The following is a 20388-nucleotide window of genomic DNA, read 5'->3' as shown; positions in this document are numbered from 1 at the left end:
GTGACTGGGCCTACTCACACACGCACCTTCTGGGATGACAGTGCTGTCCCTTGCTCACAGAAGGCCCCTATGGGTGTCTGTTAGAATCAAGTTGCAGCTGTGGTATAAACAGCCAAGGAGTGGGGGAGGTGTGATTCTACACAGCTGTCTCCTCTTTCTGGACCTTGATTCCCCTAGGGCCTGCTTACCTATAAGGCACAGCACCTAGGGCCCATGATGCTTTTACAGGCCCACAGAAATGTTTTAATATCTTATAAAATTAGAAGAAAAAAATAAACTTTTAGGTCAAAGAAAATGTTTTGATTCATCATATTGATATGTTCATCTTTATACCAATGCAGTTATAAAATATAATTTATATATGTATGTGTCTGTGTGGATCTATATGTATTTTTCTTCTTCTTTTTTAATGGAGGAAGGGGCCCACAAAGGCAGACTTGCCTGGAGTCCACAAAGGTCGAATGCAGCCTTGGCTTCCGCTGCTCATTAATTATTGGTCTTATTTTGTTAAAACTATGCTTTGAAACCTCTAGTTTTAACAGAAAGTGTGGAGTTGCTTGGACATCCCCAACACACTCTTTCTATGTTTCAAAAAACCAAAGACAAGACAAACTCTTAATTACCCCCACAAACAGAGGAAAGTGACTGAGCTTCATTAATTCAAAGGCTGCTTCTCTTTTTCCGTTACAAGGCAGCATTCTGTGACTTAGTTTTATTCCCATTTCTTCTTTTCAAAGTGGTGTATTTAGCTTCCTAATGATGAGCTGAGGTTCCCCGTGCCTGTCCCAGCTGGGCTGTCGGGGGGTGCTCAGCCTTCAGTATGTTGGGCCAGCCAGATTGGAATTATAATTTCTCGTGGATATTTAACCTCAGTGAGGAACCTCAGACTGTCAAGAGTGGACATGTAATAAGTTGTTGAAAGTGCGTAAATAATTCTAAGAAAAACTTAGTGAGAATGAGTTAATGATTTTGTCTTCCAAAAGGATTTCTTGGGCCCATGATCTATTCTTTTAGGGAAAACGTAAGCGGAAGAGATGTGGGATCTTAGACGAGCATCAAGTGCTTGTGAATTGGGGGTCGGACACGGTTGTTCACCCCTCCTGGGGGCAGAAGCAGGAGTGCATGGAGTTCGAGCTGGGAGGTCAGCTGCCTCCTGTCCTCAGCTCTGGTACATCCATTCCAATGAGATCCTGGGGGAAGTGAGGGGGGGTCAGAGGACAGCCATGAAGGAGAAAAATGAGCTGGAGACTGAGAGTAGACCCCGGACCTGGGCTCTTTGCCCTGGAGAAGAGAAGGCTGTGGAAAACCCCAGTCAAGTTGTCATCATCCAATTCTAGGACAGGAGCTCTCCACCCTGACTGCATATGGGATTCACCTGGGGAGCTGTCTCAGGGCTGGCCGCGTGGTATAGTGGTTAAGTTCCTGTGCTTCGCTTCGGTGGCGTGGGGTTCACCGGTTTGATCCTGGGTGCAGACCTACATGCTGCTTGTCAAGCCATGCTGTGGAGGCATCCCATGTACAAAATGGAGGAAGATTGGCACAGATGTTAGCTCAGGGCCCATCTTCCTCACCAAAGTAAAAAAACACTGCTGCCTGGGCTGGACCCCAGAATAATGAAATCAGAATCTCTGGGGGTAGGATCCAGGTTTCAGTGTTTGTTAAAGCCCCCCAGCCCTGCCAGTGTCTGGTTGGTCATGCTGGAAACCAGCCGTTCCAGTGCCCCTGCCCTGTTGATCTTGGGAAGCTTAGGGGGTCTCCTCTACTGCCTTCGTTAAGTGTGGAACTGCCTTGAGGCCCCTCATGCCCAGGTCCTCAGAGTATCTCCACTGCATCTTTAGGGTGGGGGCAGGGTGCTCTGTGGTGTAGAGGCTGGAAGCCATGGTTCTTACCCCTCCAGAGGGAGTGGGGAATGGGGCTCAGTCAGCAGTGCTGCTTAGGGGAGGGGCAGGGCTGGCAGAGAGTGCTCCAGACACTACTTGTCTGCTGAAAGGGAATTTCACTGTGTAGAAAGCCTTCTTGTTGGAGTCACAGATGGACATCTACTCCCAAAGGAATGGAAGCATGTTTTCCATGCACAGTAATGGCCACTTGGAATCCTTCTGCCGGCCCATCCACCCAGCCCCTCATCACCCCAAGCTGTCCCCCGCTGGGGCACGAGGAACATTGTCAGGGTGGCTCTGGTGCCACTCCACCTGCTGCCACACACGCGCTCTGGTCCTTCAGAACCCTGCAGAGTTCCCTGGGCGCCTGCAGAACACCGTGGGGCTCCTTCCCAGGAGGCGCCTGAGGAGGCTGCTGTCCACAGATGGGAAATGAAGGGGGTGTCTTTGAGGTCTGCACTCCCAGTTCTTTTCTCACTTTGGGGGATAATTTGTATTATTTATTAATTATATAAGTAAATACGCATGCATTTGTGTTTGGACATTTTAAACAGTATAGAAGTACTCCAAGCACCATGTGAGAGCCCTTCGTCTACCCCCCATTCCGCTCACCTCCTCAGATCTGTTCACAGTTACTTTTTCCTGAGCATTCACATACACACGTGCAAATCCATCCGTTGGGTTTTTCTTCCCACAGAAACGGAATTACACAGTCTCTACACCTCTGCAACTTGCCTTTTCCTCTTAGCCATCCCCAGGCCCAGACATCTCTGATTCCATGAGAAAGCCCAGATTCTCATGTCTCTGAGTGGTCTGGCTGTGTATGTTTCATTTTTGTCAAGGGCTGGGAAGCACCTGATGTAACCAGGAAATCCATCTTCAGGGGAAGGCCGAGTGGTTTCCTTGTCAAACAGATCATGGCCAGTTCTGTCTCTGCATGCCCTCCGCTCGCTGGCTCTGATGTTTGGGCCTGTGAGGGAGCCATTAGGTGGGAGAGGGCACAGTGCTCATCCACACTGTGGCCTGAGAGCCCCGGGGAGCACTGCCCCTGCCAAGCACTGAGGAATATGAGGGAAAAGCCCAGTCAGTCTGCCCTGACCCAATGGGTCGGATGAGAGAAAACTGACAAAAGTGCAAGTTAACCTGCCAGATACCAACTCACAAGTGCGGGAGTGAAGTAGGGTTCTTTCGGAAGATTTCGGAATGAGGAAAGCTCTGGGCTGGGTTAGGAAGGAGGAGAGGAATGCGGTTTGGTTGAGGAGGAAAGATAACATTCCTCTTATGAGAGGGACTGGAGGGAGAAACTGTACAGATGCTAGAATGAATATTTTGGGGGTACCGCCTCAGGGGAGCATCTGCTTGTCATACAGAACGAGAGTTGATTGAGCACCACGCAGCAGGCATCATCTTGGGCACTCAGTCTACGTCACTTCAGGCCAGTCTCACTCAATCAAGGCACAAATAGTTGTTCCCATTTTACAGATGAGCAAAACTGATCCTTCGAGAACTAAATTGTCCTGCCCAGGGTCGCACAGCTAGTGAAATGTGGAACTGTGAGGACAACCCTGCTCTACGCTCCTGTCGCACCATGCTGTGCCTTGCCATAGTCTCAGGGCCATACCTTGTGCTGTCCACACAAGCCTGGGCATCGCTTCCCCAGCCCACTAGTGGGGCGGACGTCTGACTGCCAGTAGAGCTGCGGGGAGAGGGGGATGACAGCTTCAGACTTCCCTGGATCTTGAGACCTGTCAGGGTGTTTGCTGCATGCCACTCTATGGGAATATTTTTATAACTTTATTTTAATATAATTTCAAATTTAGAGAAAAGTTGTGAGAATAGTACAAGAAACTCTTGTATACCCTTTACTTAGATTCACAATTTATTTACATTTTGTTCCATTGTTTTTATCATTCTCTATGTATATACTCATATATATATTCGCCATTCATCATATATATATCATTTATGAATCAGAGACAGCATACTCTTGACCTCGAAATATCTCACTGTACATCTCCTAAGAGCATGACCACAATGCAATTATTAAAATCAAGACATTTTACATTGAACTGATGCTGCTCTTTAATTCACAGTCTATATTCAATTTTTATCAATTGTCCCAATATCTTTTATGGCTGGTCCCTCCTCTGGATGGGAATTTAATGTTAGCACTCCTGGAAAACTTTATATACTCCTCTAGCCCAGAGCGGGTCACCTCCTACCTTTGGAGAAAGAACAGAAGAGAATGGCGTGGGCCTGGGGGAGAAGCATCCAAGACTCCTCCCCTCGAGCTGAGGGGGTGTGGGGAGGCAGCAACACCCTTCTTGGACCTCCAGATGCCCATTTACTGCGCCTGGTTGTGGGGCAGGGCCCAGGCACCGAGCGTGACAAGACAGCCGCTGGGCTAGGGAGCGGGGGTGAAAGGCTTGGTTCTGCCTCTAATTGAACAACTTGGCTTTGGTTAAAGCCCTCCATCCTTCTGGACCTGTCAAATGGGGACTTTGTCCAACTGACCCCAGACCTTTTCCAGCTCTGACATCAGGCCATTTGGTGACCATTCAGGCTTTTCTTTGGGGTGACACAGTTCAGGTGAGGTTGGCTAACTCCCCTTCTTATCATCTGATGTCTGAAGGGGCAGAGTTACAGCAAGCAGGGGCTGCAGTACACAGCAGCAGAAACATCCCAATGGGAAAGAGGCCTTAAGCATAAGGCCCAGGTTTAGGGTGTTCCAGGTGGAAGGGATCTGAATGGGACTTTGTGTGAAAGGCATTAATGGGGCTTAAGAAGTGGTTTTAGAGAATACAGATGAGGCAGTGCCAGTGTGATAACAGACTCAAGGATTCCTCCTGTCAGCCTGTAAAGCTGGTGATCTTTTCAAAAAGAGATAGCTGAGCACCCATAGGGTGCTTTTACAACTTGGGGACAGGAACCAGGGCCCGTCCATCTCTGAAACTTCAGTGCCTGGCCTGAAGTAGGGATAGAGTAAGTATTTGATTTCTCAAATAGATTCATGAGTTCCCCTGCTTTCAGCGTCCCTGCCTCCACTGCCCTTAGGGATTTGGGGATGTTGCAGGTGGAACGCCCCTTTGCATTCCATACCTGGCCTTGGCCTGAGCTTCACCTCTGACATGGGTCACTTTGGCTGGACTCACCAGATCATGATGCTTTGAGATATCTTTACCTTGGCCTCTCATATATGTCTCTGTCTGAAACCAAAAGTTGTGTCAACTTGAAGTCATCTTTGGATATCAAAATCAATGTCCAGTTTCCCTGAGGGGTTTCTCCAGGATCAAATCTTTCCTTTAAATATTCTCTTCAGGTCATGAGGAATGTTAAATCTGGATAGGATTCAAAGGGCTGAGAGGTTGAGACTTGGCATCAAGACTTGCGTCACAGTGAAAGATGTGGGACTCCAGGAGAGAAGCTGAGATATTTCTATGAATGTCTTTGAAAGCTGGCACCAACTCCCAACCAAAGTATTGGTCTGTGAGGAGTGACAGTGCCTAACTCCACCCTCAACCGCCCATGCGTGTGACCCCGTGACTTCCACCCCTGGGCTGTTGCTTCCAGCTGCTTTCCCCAGCTCTTCCACGGTCTCCCACAAGCCAGTTAAATGGTGGGATGGGTCCTCCCCAGGGATTCCAGTCAAGCAATGCTGGCACTGGTGTCCCATCCATGCTGGGCTGCCTCTTTCCCGACCATCCCAGTGTTATCCTGGGGGCTTAGGGATGGATGTTTGCAGTAACGAGAGGAGCAATGTTCCTCTGGAATCTTCTTATGTGACAGCCTTTGCTATGAGGGGCTGTGTGCAGGAAGTTTGCTCAGAGATGTTAATTCTGGGAAAATGACCAATATTTCTCCACAAATCTGTAAGGACATTCTGGAAGGGGTCTGGTGTATGCAGGGGGATGGAGGGGAGTTGTGGGAGGTTGATGTCAAGTCACCCAGAGCCCTGAGCCCTCAGCACGGAGCAGTGGGATTCAGCCTTTCATCCCCAGGTCCCTGCTGCTACCCTGCTGACACAGTCCTGTGGGGTGGGTGCTCCGTCCTCACTTCACCCAGCCTGAGTCCCCTTCAGGAGCCTTTGGCAGAAAGTTAATGCTAATTTTGGGAATCGTGAAGGGTTTGATGTCTATTTTTAGTTAACTACCTAAAAAGGGAAATGTCCCCAGAGAGGCAGAGATCCAGGGACCTCCCTGTACCAAGGCTGTTCACACTACCTCCCTAATTCTCCTTTGCTTTCCATTATCTCAAACCCTTTGACTCCGCGAGACCTTTCAGGCTCTGTAAATATCTCCCAAATGCTTGCTCTGGTCTTTCCGCCCTGCTGATCAACGGGGGAGAGAGGCACTCATGTGCCTTCAGATTGAGCAGCCTGGAAACTTCTGTGGGATGCTCCCTCCCAGGGGCGAAGGAAGGTTCACCAGGCCAGGACTAGATTAGGGCTTGGGCAGGCTGGGGCAGAAGCAAAAGATGGGTTACCCAGACAACTGGAGGCTGGCCACCCCAGCCCTGCCCCAGGTTTCCCAGGAGCTTCCAGATGCAAAAAGCTTGGTCCATGATGTCTTATTGGGCTACTTCACTTCTTCCAGTCTCAGTCTCTTGTCTGGAGTGGAAGGCTCGGCACCTGGCAGCTTTGATCTAGTTGGTGACAGAGCAAGGAAGCGTCTCTTTTTTCTGGAAAGTTGCACAAGGCTTCAAGCCCCAGGGCTTTGTCTCTCAGCATCAGCGCCCAGGAGTGGGATGGAGTGTTCTTGGGAATTCCTAGGTCAACAGAGATCCTCAGGGGTTCCATGTATTCCTTTAATAGCTATTTATCAAGACTGCCAGGCTCTGTGCTGGGCACTGGGGGTATTAAAGGTGAACAAGAGATACCTGTTCCTGTGCCCAGGGAGCTTGCAGTGGTGTATGCATATTGGGGCACAGGTTTCTGCAATTGCAAAGCCTTGTGATGAGGGCTGAGATAGAACCATCTTGGAGGGGCAGGAACCCAACCTGGCAGGAGCGATGCGTGAGCTGAGGCCTGTCTGAAGAATGTGCAAAAGTCAGCAAAGAGCTGGTGGCAAAATCTTGGTATTACAGAAACTGAAAGGCATTCAGCGTAGAGTAGAGAGCAGTGCCCCCCAGAAGGTGGTGCAGGGACGAGCAGCATCAGGGTCCCAGGAGGAGGGCTGAGGATCTGTGTTTCTAGCAAGTTTCCCAGGTGATCATAATACATGCTAGATTTTGAGGACCACTGATGTTGAGCATCGAGGGCATGGGAGAGGGTGTTCCTTCCCCAAGAGGGAAGGCTGGAGATGAGAGCTGGGGACAGATCTCAAAGGCCCTTGTCACACGATTTGGACTCTATCCTAAGAGGCAGTGGGCAGCCATTGGATAGTTTTAAACAGTGCAGTGCCATCAGATTTGCATTTGAGAAAGACCACTTTGACCATAGAGTGATGGATGTATTGGGGTTGGGACAGGGGACCGGAGGCCTAGGAAGTGGTACATTTAGGACTAGAATGGTGACAGTGGGGATGTGGAAAGTGGCATACGGAGGAGGTATTTAGTTGATGGGACTGACAGACATTAGTGACTGGATGTGGGCAGGGAGGGGGCCTTGGGAGAAACAGGGACAAGCAGCATATGGGGAGATCCTGGATTTGGTTTTGGACTTGTTGGGCTTGCAGTATGTGCCAAGGGAGATGATGGGCAGGTCACGGGATGTCTAGGGAGGCTCAGGAGAGGGTTCAGGGCTCCAGGGAAAATAAGGGCAGCAGAGAAAGGGATAAAAAGAGAAACTTGAAGAGCAGTTTGGGGAGCAATGCTGTGCCAGGACCGGTGTGCTGCCTGGGGCTGACTGTCTGGGAGAGGTGACTGAGTGCCTCCTCACAGGGACAGACCCAGTGGCGAAGAGAGGGAGGATGCTCTGCCCTCCTTGCCTGACCTTGTGGCCAGGAGCTCTCATGGGATTTGCAAAGATGGTTGGATTTTACTTTCCTTCTGTGACATTTGTCTCTGACAATGGCTAGTGCAGAAAGTTTGGGGTGTTGGAGAAGGGGATGGGAGATAAAGGGCTGAAAGATATTATAAGATAGTAAGATGGGTGAATCCAGAGGAGAGGAAACTAGTTAGTGACCCAGGAAGTACCGAGAGTTTGGGCACCTGGACCAGCCAGAAGGCTGCCTCCACAAAGGACCTGAGTTGGGAGAAGGAGCTCCAGGTGCAGCATGAGAGCTCTCATGAGGGTAAAAGCTGAACTGACCAACAGTGGGGCATAGTGAATGGGGGAAGGGAAGTATGGAGAAGTCCTCTGGGGAATCTGCTTGGGCATGAGAGCTGTATGGGGGCGTGGTATTGGAGCATGCACTGTACACGATACTATCTTTACAACATCATTTAATTCTTTACAACAAATTCTGTATATTCTTCCCACAGTTTTTGAATGAGGAAACTGAAGCTCTGAGAGGTTAAATGACGTGCTTTAAGTCACACAGCTTAGGGAGTGACAGGGCAGTATTTGAACCCAAGTCCAGCTCCAGAGCCTCTGCCCACTGCATTTCTGCAAAGGGACAGAGGGAGTTTCAAAGACCTGGGGTTGGGGATGGAGCTGAGTGTCAGCTGGAGTGAAGAGGCCACAGGAAGAAAGCAGCCAGACACTGGGCATCAGGAGGCTCAGGGCCTATTTCTAACTCGGCCACGTGTGGTTTTATGACCCCAGCAAGTCATATGACTTTTATGTGACTCCATCTCCTGGAAGCCATGTGGGGTGCCCTGCCTGTGTTTGGCTGGGGTAAGAACCAAATGAGAGAAAGGATGATGAGACTGTGGGTTAGAAACTCAACTCGCTGAGTCCAGCTCTCTCCGAGAAACAAGGTTTTTAGAATCAGGTGACTCTGCTTTCCAGTCCATTCATTGTGTTCTCGTAAGCCCAGAACACAATGAATGGATTTCAGCAGATGGTCGTATAAAATATGTATAGAATAGGATACAGAACATTGTTGACATTTAAAATTGGTTTTACTGTTAGGAATCAAACCAGTTTCAGATGGTAACCAATTCAAACAGCAGACGCTCCAAATTTATAGAACAAACGTAAAACTTTGGCCTGTAATTCCATTTAGCTGTAAGACAGAAAGGTAGGTGTTAGTTTGGGCTCTGCTTCTAGCCACATAGGTTTACCCAGAGCCGCCAAGAATAATATAGTGTGGGACTTTGGGTTATCTGATTTCATGCTGTGCCAATGCCCGCTCCTTATTAACCCCTGGCCCACCACTCCAGGGACTGTCCTCCCTCCCAGCCCTCAGAGCCCATCCATAGATGTGTTAGTCTGCTAGCGCTGCCCTAACAAAGTAGCAGACTGGGTGTTTTAACAACAGAAATGTATTATCTCATGGCTCTGGAGGCTGGAAGTCCAAGATCAGGGTGTCGCGGGTTTGGTTTCTCCTGAGGCCTCTGTCCTTGCCTTGCAAATGGCCGCCTTCTCCCTGTGTGCTCACCTGGCCTTCCCTCTGTGCGTGCATCCCTGGCATGTCTCTCTGTCTGTCCAAATTTCCTCTTCTTCTAAGGATACCAGTTGGTTTGAACGAGGGCCAACCCTATTGGCCTCATTTTAACTTAATCACCTCTTTAAGGCCCTGTCTCCAAATATAGTCACGTTCTGAGGTATAGGGGTTAGGGCTTCAAACTACGAATTTGGGGGGACACAGCCAAGCCCATAGTAACAGCCCTCCACACAGCTCCTCTGAGCTATGGCTCTCCCTCTCTGCAGGAGGTCAGATCCTGGCCTTAGTAGAAGCCCTTTCTTCTTCCCTTGAGGGCCTCTCTCTTCCAGTTGTGCCCTCTCTCTTCCCAAGAACCCTGGATGAAGAGGGGCAGGGGCTTTGTGGCTCGGCTCATCATGGGTGCTCCCTATCCCCTCCTGTATCCACTCCCGAGGGATCTGGCTTTCCCAGGCTCTTCCCCACTAGCATCTTTGGGCTCTGTCTCTCCACTGAGTCCTAGCCTCCCGCTTTCAAACCTCCTACTTTTCTCTCTCACCTTGGGAAGAAACCTTAGCTTGACCTTTCCTCTTCTGTCACCCTCTTTCTCTTTGTCCCTTCACCTCTGAAGTTCTTGATGGATTAGTTGACTCCCTACCTGTTTCCTTGAGCATCTCCTCTAGGGTGATTTCTGACCCCACTGTCCCACTGAACCTGCCCTCTCGGACACCACCCATCACTCCATGCTGGTCATACCTGAAGCCCACTACCCAAGGCCCATTCTCTTCCAGCCTTGGTTGCAATGACTGTCTTCCCTCCTCCTCTCGGGGTTCTTCCACAGCCCCCCTCCTTCATCCCAACTCCTTGTTGTAAGCTTCCCCTGGGATCAGACCCTGGCCCCTTCTCATCTTTCATTACATTCTTTTCCCCAGAGAACTGACCCATCCTCGCAGTTGCCTTTATACTTACACATTTGATTCCGAAATCTTTCACTTCTAGTACCCACCGACCTCTCTCTAGAATTCTGATCCTGGGCTTCTACGTATGGATTAAATTCTTTCATCTACTACATTCCCTTGGACCAAGCCAAACTCCTCATCTTTCACTCCCAAATTCCGTATTCCATCAGTACAATTTTCCCCATTTATCCAAGTAAGGAATCTTTGTACTTCCCTCTTGTTTAGCCCCTAAATTCTTTTAACTTTCGCTCTGTCTCTTATTTGTATTTTCTTTTCTGCTGCCTTTACCGAGGCTGGACCTTGATCAGTTCCTTCCAAGAGTATGGCAGTCGCCTCCTACTTGGATATCCTTGTCCCCCAGGAGTTGGAAAGACCTCCAGAGGTCCTCGAGCCCAGTCGAACTGCGATTTGTGTGAGGATTCTTCGTCTACTCAGGACAAAGCCCTCTCAGACTTGGCATTCTAGACCAGCACTGTCCAAGAACTTTCTGTGGTGATGGCAGTGTTCTACGTCTGCACAATATGGTAGCCACCAACCATGTGTGGTTACTGAGCACTTGAAATGTGACTAGTGTGACTGAGGAACTGAATTTTTTATTTTCTTTAATTTAAATTGTCACACTGTCTTCACACCACTGCTCTCTAATACCAGCCCTGTGCTCTGACAAACCTTCACCAGACGTCACCTTGATGCTCAAGTCTGAGCCGCTGTCTGTTCCCGACCTATGGGGCTCTTCTCCCCTCTCCAGGTCAGATCTTCGATAGTCCTCAGGTCCAGGCTAGGTGCCACCTCTTAGCCCTCCCTAACCGTCTCCTCAACCCTCAGCGTTCTCTCTTTCTCCTTCTTTTGAACAGCCACATCATGTTTGCTGGATTAAACTTTCTATTAAACTTTCTACTTAACTTTTATTTTGAAACAATTTTAGACTTATAGAAAAGTTGTAAAAATAGTACAAATAATTCTTGTATACCTTCACTCAGATTCCTCAAATATTAGCATTTTACCATCTTTCCTATATCATATATTCTCTCTCCCTCTCTCTTTCCATCTCTCTGGCCCTCTACCTCTCTACACACACACACATATACATATATATTACTTTTTATGAGCAATTTGAAAGTAAGTTGCACATGTGGTATTCTATACACCTAGACGCTTCAGTGTATATTTCCTAAAACCAAGGACAATGTCTTATAAAACCATAGTTTGGTGATCAAAATACGAAATCACAAAATTAGCATTGATACAATGCTGTCATCTAATTTATTGACCTTATTCGAATTTTGCCAGTTGTCTCATAAATGTCCTTTATGGCAAAAAAAAAAAAAAAATGCATTTCCTGTGGGCCACACATCTTGACATTTAATCCCTTGAGGACAAGCCCTGATTCCTCACCTTTGTTTGGTTTTCTCCTCAGTACCCAAGTTACTAGTGTGAACTGACTGGCACATGCCTGGCACATAGTAGGCCCTCAGTAAATTTCTGTGAGATGGAGAGATGGGTCATTAATGGCAACGAGCCGGAGTGATCTTGGTGGAAGCAGGCCTCAGCCTGGGCTTTGCCACGTAACTAGTAGACGTCAGCTCTGTGATCTCAGGGTGCTTCTGTCAGGTGTCACCTCCTTCCTCCGTCCTCTGGGACACTCAGATGGCCAGCAGCACTCTTCCCATTTTAAGGATGCACAACCGATAATCCGCAGAGCTAGCTAACCTGCCCGTGGTCACGCAGGAGCCCCGTGTCCACGTCAGGACACAGCGCGACTTCTCCATAACATGCCCAGGGGAAGCTTTTTGCATGAATAATTGTTAAAGTTAACCCCACTCATTCACTCAGTAACAGTTATCGAGTGCCTTCTGTGTGCCAGGCACATGGGTATTCAGCAGTGACCAAAAAAAGTCCCTGCCCTCGGAAAGCTTATAGTCTAGGGAGAAGGGAAGGAGAGAGAGTTAATAAACAAGTAAATATATAGTGTGTTGGAAGGTGATAAGTGCCTTGGGGGTAAAATAATAAAGTGGAGCCAGGATGATAAGGAGTGCTGGGGCGGGGGTTGCTCTTTGACACAGGGAAAGAGCTCATTAGTTAAATACCTTGTTCCCATTTGTTATATTCATTCATAATTTACATAGAGTAAGATTCACCCTTTCTAGGGCACAGGGCTGTGAGTCTTGACAAATACATATAGTCATGTAACTACTGTGACTATCAGGATATGGTTCCATCACCACGAACAAGTCCCTGTGCTCCTTAGTGGTCAACCCCTCCCCCGACCCACCTCTGGCAACCACTAATCTGTCCTCTGTCCCTTTAGTTTTACCTTTTCTAAAATGTTATGTAAATAGAATTATACAGTGCATAGTCTTTGAGTCTGGCTTCTCTGAGCAGAAGAGAAAGATGAATTGTTGAGATTCATCCATGTGTGTATCAATAGTTCCTTTTCGTTGATGAGTAGTATTTCACTGTATAAATGTATCTCAGTTCATCCATTGTCCAGTTAAGGGACATTTGGATAATTTCCAGTTGCATATGTGTGTGTGTTTTTTCTTTTCTTTTTTTTTTTGAGGAAGATTAGCCCTGAGCTAACATCTGCCACCAGTCCTCTTTTTTGCTGAGGAAGAATGGCCCTGAGCTAACATCCATGTGTATTTTCCTCTACTTTATATGTGGGACACCTGCCACAGCATGGGTTGTTGAGTGGTGCATGGGTCTGCACCTGGGATCCAAACCAGCGAACCCCGGGCCGCCAAAGCAGAACGTGCTAACTTAACCGCTGCACCACTCGGCTGGCCCCCTAGTTTTTGATAATTACAAATAAAGCCACTATAATCATTCACATATAGGTGGTTGTGTGCACTTAGATTTTCATTTCATTTGGATAAATAGGTTAGATGACATTTGGGCAAAGACCTGAAAGAAATATGAAAGCTGCGGATATTTTTACATATTCACTATTTGTTATTTAGCCAAATGAATAGGTTTGTGCCGCAAAACTAGTCTGTCTAGATCATTTTTCTTATTTGAATTATTTGGAGAAAGTGGAGTTAGGAATGGAGGAGACCATTGGTTGATTCATTCCTTTGTTCATTCATTCATTGATTCATTCAACAAACATTTAAAAAAATGAAAGCCACCAGTCTACAGACTGTGACCCAAAGGAGTCCTGAGACTCTTGGATCCACACCAAAGGCTAATTTTAGTTGGTTTATCTAACATAATTTCCTTTCTGAGTTTCCTGAAAGTTGGTAGTGGAGGGGGGAATAGCTAGTGAGTTTGGGGTTATCATTGTTGAAATGGACAATGGAGACATAAGCATTTTGGGGAGTTTTATCTCAATGGAGGCTCCAGGGACCCCTCCAGAAGCCCCTCCTGAAAACTAGTATTCGTTTGATCATGAGGTCGTCTGTGTGAGAGTGTAGGATTCCCAGAAAGACATCTTCGAATGAAGGCTGTATCCAGATGAGGGGCCAGTGGGCAAGACTGCGTCCTCCTACAATTCAGGAGCTTTGTGAAAAAACAACAGACAGAAGATAACCTGTGAACTCCTTTGTTTCAGGTGATGCAACTGTGAAAAAGAAACCTGCCCCCAAGACACCTCCGAAGGCAGGTAACTGGCCACAGCCACATTTGGGGCAAGGGAGTCATCTGCCACGAGGGGTGTTTCCTCTGCCCTGCTAGACCGACCGCTGGGTATGTGGTCCCAGGAGACCACCCTGCTCCCTGCTCAAGCTCTGTGTTATTCAGACCCAGTTTTCCCCGAGAGCCTCTGCATAGCCTGGTCCCCCACCCTCTTGTACGACTTGCCTTTTCTCCTGCCTCCCTTGTATGGACAGTATCACACAGTACTAGCGACTTTCCCATCTCATCTGCGGAATTCTGCCCAACCCTCTGTCCTCCACTCTGCCCCTTGTGGAGATGACCCACTTTGTGCTGTTTTAATGCTCTGCTGTGTATGTCCTTGTCATATGGAACCTTGTCTGTTTTCCATTGAAAGACATTTGAGAACGTGAACCGTATTGAACCTGTCAGCCAGGTTCTTGGAGGTTAGAAGGCAAGGCACTGCTTAATTAAAGGAATTAGGATGTAGACTCAAAAAATTAGGGTAAGACACAAATTCCGGAGCAATGAACAAATGGAGAATTTTGCCATGTAAATTGTGTGGGCCACTTCTGAGGGAACCAGAATAAGGAGATGAACAAACCAAGGGGGTCCATCAGCTCAGATGTTCTGGAGCAGTAACAGTGTTATTCTGAAGGGTCCGGAAGGCGAGAGATGAGCAACAGACCAATAGGACAGCAGCGTCAAATGACAACAGAATGTCTGAGGCTCCCTCTTCCGCCTCGGAGCTCACTTTCTCACTGTCCTCTCCCAGCCATGCCCCCACAGATCATCCAGTTTCCCGAGGACCAAAAGGTGCGTGCGGGAGAATCTGTCGAGCTGGTTGGTAAAGTGGCAGGCACCCAGCCCATCACCTGTACGTGGATGAAGTTCCGAAAGCAGGTCAGTAACAGAGGGGAGCGGCCTGCGTACCACCCACACAGCCCCTGGACTGAAAGGGATGAGAAGTGCCGTAATGGAGACAGCATCACTCTTGATCACAGAGGCCTTAGAAATGGGAGAGACCCTTCACCCATCTGTCACTCACCCACCCAGTTCGAGTTCTGAATCACCTTTGCTTCTGAATCTACTAATAATCCCTGCTTTATAGACAATTTGTATGATAGAGAAAAGTATGAAGGAAAAAATAAAAACCACCATGCCTGCCACTTGATTTTAATATCTCAGTTAGACCTCTACTCAGAGTCAAGAAAATGGAACCAGTGACCTACAGGACCTCTCAGACTCTGAGCTCTCTGTGATTCCGTGCCAGCCCACTGAACCCTATCTGTGGTAACAACTTAAACTACCACATGCTGAAGGCATAAAAGTGAATCTGAGTATTTGGATAGATAAATTGTATGTTAAATAGAATTTTGGCTTACTGGCCCAGAAATCAAGCTACCGTTTATAATAATGGTCCTATGGAAAAATGTTTGAATTTCCAAACAACTAGCTTTCAAAGAAACTTGGGGAGCCTGGCCATTCCACCAATCCTGTATTGGTACTGTATGCCCATGTGCATGATGGGCAGAGAATGGTGGGCTGGCTCATGGTCAGAAACTCTACAGAAGGTATGAAGATTTCTTCTGAGCCCTCTGTTGCTCTATTTTAAAACCATTCAAATTGTCCTAAGGCCCAGAGATGATAGGAGGCTAGTACCAAGAAGGAAGGGAGAGTTGGTCTCAAAAGATGAAGAAGAGAAGCTGGCCTTATCCCAAAGCATGTTTGTCCTAGGCTATGTCTGGGCTAGGGCTGTCTGAAGTAAGATAGAATCTCATCCCTCTTCAGAGCCGGTTAGCCAAGTCCCAGCTGTGTCCAACAGAACTTTCCATAGTGATGGAAATGTTCTGTATCTGTTATCCAGTATGGTAGCCATTAACCAACTGTATATGACTGTTGAGCACTTGAAGCGTGACTGGTGCACCTGAGGAACTGAATTTTAAATTTTAATTAATTAAAAATTGTTATAACAGCTTTGTTGAGATATAATTCACACACCATAAAATTCACCCAATTCACCCTTTTAAAGTGTATCATTTGGTGGTTTTTAGTAGATTCAACAAGTTTGTGCAACCATAACAGTGATCTAATTCCAGAATATTCTCATCTCCCCAAAAAGAAACCCTGGACCCATTAGCAGTCGTTCTTGCTCTTCCCCTGGACCCTGGCAACCATTAACTTACTTTCTGTCTCTGGATTTGCCTATTCTGGGCATTTCATATAAATGGAATCATATAAAATGTGTTCTTTCTGGCTTTTTGTACTTAGCATGATGTTTTCAGGTCTCATCCATATTGTAGCGTGTATCAGTACTTACTCCTTTTTACGGCCAAATAATATTCCATTGTCTGGATATACCACATTTTGTTTATCCGTTCATCGGTTGATGGACATTTGGGTTGTTTCCGCTTAATTAATTAAAACTTAAATAGCCACATGCAGCTAGTGCCTCTGGTATTGGGCAGCAGAGAAGAGGTCAGAACCCGCCTGGGTGGGCTGAGTAAGGGACTTTGCTCAGATATGTTCTCCCATCATCCCATCCCAGAGGAGCAGAGGGGGACTAGGACACTCCTCCACTCCAATGTGGAGCAGCAAGTTCAGAGTTCATTCCCCCCAACCCTGCTCAGCACCCTCCCTGCCCACCCCGGGCCTGGACCCCCTCAGGGAGACGTGGCTCTGGATGCCTGAGAGAGAAGCCCAGAGTCCAAATAACAATAGCCCCACACAGCTTGTGCAGTGGCATCCCTTAGGGAGTGGACAGTGGGGATTGGAACCCCCTTTGTTTCCTGGCCCAAATCTCCAGCGCTGCCCCACTCTCTGCCCCCAGATCCAGGAAAGCGAACACATCAAGGTGGAGAACAGCGAGAATGGCAGCAAGCTCACCATCCTGGCCGCACGCCAGGAGCACTGTGGCTGCTACACCCTGCTGGTGGAGAACAAGCTGGGCAGCAGGCAGGCCCAGGTCAACCTCACTGTTGTGGGTGAGTCTGGGGACAGGATGGCCTGGAGGATGGGGGAGGGAAGGCAGGATGGTGGGTCTCAGGACCTCATCTCCTGGGGGCCTACCCCTTCCGCACCCATTCTCTCTCCCACAGCCTCCCATTCCCCCAGCTCTCTCTCTCCCTGCTCACACCCTGTTGCTGTGCCCCATGCTTGTTGAGAGCTCCAGACTCTGCACACGTATGCCCCACAGTGTCTACCTCTTCCTGTGAATTCCCTCCTGGCTTCTCTTTCTTTCTAGCCTTTGGAGACCCTGAGCCCCACTACTCCAGGCCGTCTCCTGCCAGCGCCTGTAACTCCCCCTCCCTCTGGTCCACCACCTACCCTCAAATCAGTCCCCTTGCAAATCCTTATTTTGATTCAATGCTGTCTTCCAACCTCACTGCTCCTACACCTGGTTTTGGGGGCATTGCAGGAAGATCACATCAACCCACAGACTGAGGGCTGGCCTCTACCAAGGTCCAGGCTCAGCCTAGGCGTCAGTGCTGGTCAGTGCCCGCTCCCATTCTCTGTGATAGCTTATCACCATGCAGGCCTTGGCCTCTCGCTTCTCTGAGAAATAGGAGGCATTAGGCATGAACCTGCTCAACTTCACAGCCCCACACCTATAGTGTCTCCGTATCTGTCCCCATGCTGACTCCACCCTCCAGGCTCTGGATGTGGCCCCTTTCTCCTGCCCGAGGCTGCTCCCTTCTGCTGCGCTCTGGATTCTAGGCTCTTGGGGGCTCCAGTCCACCCCCTTCTCTCTTCTCTTCAACTTCTCTACTTCTCCCATAAATGTTGCCAGGCTCTCCCATCTTAGCAAACACAAAGGCATGCATACTCCTGCAAAGTCTTCTCTCACTCTACATGCTTTACCATCTCTCTCTCTCTTTGCAGCAAACCCCCTGAGAGGGGAGAGTCTCTGCTCCGATTCTGCTTCTTCACCTCCATGGCACTCCTCAGCTCCCTGCAGCCTCCCCTCCACGCCCCGGTAGTCTGCTGGGACCACGCTTCTGAGGTCACCGTGACCTCCTAATCCTAAATCCACTCCCTTTTTCTTATCTCCTACATCCCGGTATTGAGTTGAGTCTGTCTCCAGACTGATTCTCAAGTTCACGTTTTCCTCTCCATCCCCATCGCTGCTTTCATGCCCTGGTCAGCTGTCTCCTGAAACATCAAACTAGCTTTCTAACTGGTCAGCTCTTTGTCCCCCGACTTGGCAGGCGAAACAGACAGACAGGTAGTAGGTCGTGTCTTTTTGCATTCTGGGGCCTTCCTACGCCATGCACATGACAGCCTTTGACCTGGAGTTCATTGATCCGATCTCCTTTCTTTTGTTTCCTGAGGTCAAGAGTTTTAAGTCTGGGAAGGCCAGTGTAGCAAGGGGTCAGGGAATAGGTTTCTCATCTGTAAAAGACAGGAGGGACCCTTTTCTCAGTCTTTCTCTCTTTGGTGACTCCGGATGCTTATTGCAGTTGTTTCCCCTGAAGAGTGGGAACACGTTGGGGAGTTGGGGCATTGGTGCTGGTGACCCAGTTTGCCTTTCCATTTAGACCTGTAGCTGAAGTATTGATTTGGCCCCGTGCCCCTGCCTGTCAGCAAGCATCGGTCTCCAGTTTTCCTCCATGTTCTCTCTCCTCTGCCCCTACTAGGGGAACTTTGGGGTCAACTCCTTTGAACTGCTTCTCTGGGACCAGTGCCCCTGCCCCCGCTCGGGCCGGCTCCGCACCGTGCCACGCAGTCCCCTCCCCCAGCGCCCCTGCACGAGCTGCAGTTCTGGCCTTTTATGGTTTCGTTTCTCATTCTCCTCGGCCAGTGCTGACAGGGCCATTGCATGGCTGCCCGCCAGCTGGCAGGAGCAACATGTTAAATGCCGTTCTGGGAGGGGAATGGAATGGAGGGGAACGGGCTTTCTGTCTGCCTCCCCCTCGCAGAGCTAAGAATAGAATTGCTCAATAAAATGAGGACTCACATTGATGGACGCAGCAAACCCACATTCATTCAGAGCCCGTGGATTTAGAATTAGTCCAAAGCAAACCTGGTATTTAGCCTTGATTTACCTGTGTGTCTAGGGACGTCTGTGTGTTATCTGCTCAGGGTTGATCAAGTAGCTGTAAATGTAAATGAGATACACAGGGAGTGTTTGGCCTACTTCAGACACTTTTCAAACACTTTGGAAGCTTTCGTTTATTTACAGACCAGCTAAATCAGGCCAGTTTAACACACTCCTATTGGTCAGCATGTTCTGAGTAGCATAGCAACTTCTTGTATGTTCTTCAAAGTGCCACTTTTTCTTCAGATAGTCTAGGACTCCTATTTTTAAAATAGGATGATAGTATGATAATAAAATATAATATATGATATTATATGGTATCATGAGAGTAAAAATTAGGCTCTCCCTAAGGAGTGATGTTTAGCTATTTTAAAGGCTTATCATGATTATATTTTAAAAGCCGGTGCAGGGTTGTGTGATACTCCGAGGGCCTCTGCCTATACCTACGCCTCTAGCCTCAGTCTCAGCGGGTGAGGAGAGAGCAGCAGACCCAAGTGAATTCCTTCCTGTGTCTCTTCCAGCACCAGAAAAACAGGTCACTTTGTATATCTTTAAAGGAGAAAAACAAAGTAGAGAGAACCCCAAAAACCCAGCAATCCCCAGTACCATCTGAGCTTGGAACTTGCCTGATTTTTAAGGGCAGGAGATTTCCCTTCGTAATGCCTGGCTTGGCATTCAGCAAGATGCGTTCCTGATCTTATTCTGCCTGATAGCCTGGAAAGTAACAGGCCCCTGGAGCAGAAGTCTGGAGACTTTTTGGAGTCTCTTCTTGGCTCTACCATTGGCGTGCTTGGTATTCTTGGTAAGCAAAGTGCTTAGCCTCCGAGGCCCAGGACTATCCAGGTAGATGACCCTGGGGGCCCTTGTAGCCTCTGCTGTTCTGCTAAAAGCTGCAGTGGGCTGCTGAGGTGCCAGGGAAGGGAGGTCCTGGTGGGGTCAGGCACAGCCACAGATCATCTTCAAACACACAGGCGCATAGATACCACCAGGTGGTTCCTCTAGTGAGAAGCATTAGAGATGAGATCCTCCCTTTTCCCAGGACCAAGAACGTTTGCTAAACAGAAAATCCTGGAGCCAGTGCCATCAGAGACCCTGCCCTCAGACTCAGCATTTCCCATTCTGTTAGTCAAGTCTCTAGGGAGCCATGGGAGAATTCCAAGGAAGCATGGAGCTCGGGGCCCAGACACTGAGCACCCCTCGCTTCACCAGGCCATGCCCAGGTCCCCCAGCCACACCGAGTGTGCCCTAAGCACAGAGGGAAGGCTCACGGGCACTCTGTTCTGAGGACATCTGTTCTGTTCTGAGGGTTTTCATCCCCGGCTGGTCCAGCCTCCCTGTGGGGCTCTGTAGGTTGGAAAGAACAGAAAGCCTCAGGCACATCCCTTGACCCTAGGGGCAGCGTGGGGGTGGGGGGCTTCCAGTCTCCCATGACTTTAGACTTGGGTCTTTTCTGAACT

The 20388-nt window shown here is 48.6% G+C and overlaps 1 protein-coding gene across 8 annotated transcripts in view; it reads left to right on the top strand.

The window, feature by feature from the left end:
* MYLK (myosin light chain kinase) overlaps positions 1 to 20388 on the top strand; it is a 257906-nt gene that overhangs the window by 194668 nt on the left and 42850 nt on the right. For all 8 annotated transcript variants that reach the window (XM_046658090.1, XM_046658087.1, XM_046658086.1 and 5 more), the window contains 3 exons: positions 13853 to 13903; positions 14669 to 14796; positions 16724 to 16877. In XM_046658090.1, coding sequence (XP_046514046.1) covers positions 13853 to 13903; positions 14669 to 14796; positions 16724 to 16877 — 333 coding nt within the window. The remainder of the gene's footprint in view (positions 1 to 13852; positions 13904 to 14668; positions 14797 to 16723; positions 16878 to 20388) is intronic.

Source organism: Equus quagga, chromosome 4 (assembly GCF_021613505.1).
Source record: "Equus quagga isolate Etosha38 chromosome 4, UCLA_HA_Equagga_1.0, whole genome shotgun sequence".
Classification (NCBI taxonomy): Eukaryota; Metazoa; Chordata; class Mammalia; order Perissodactyla; family Equidae; genus Equus; species Equus quagga.
The sequence above is the reverse complement of the archived record's forward strand: the minus strand, read 5'-3'. Positions and strand labels throughout refer to the sequence as shown.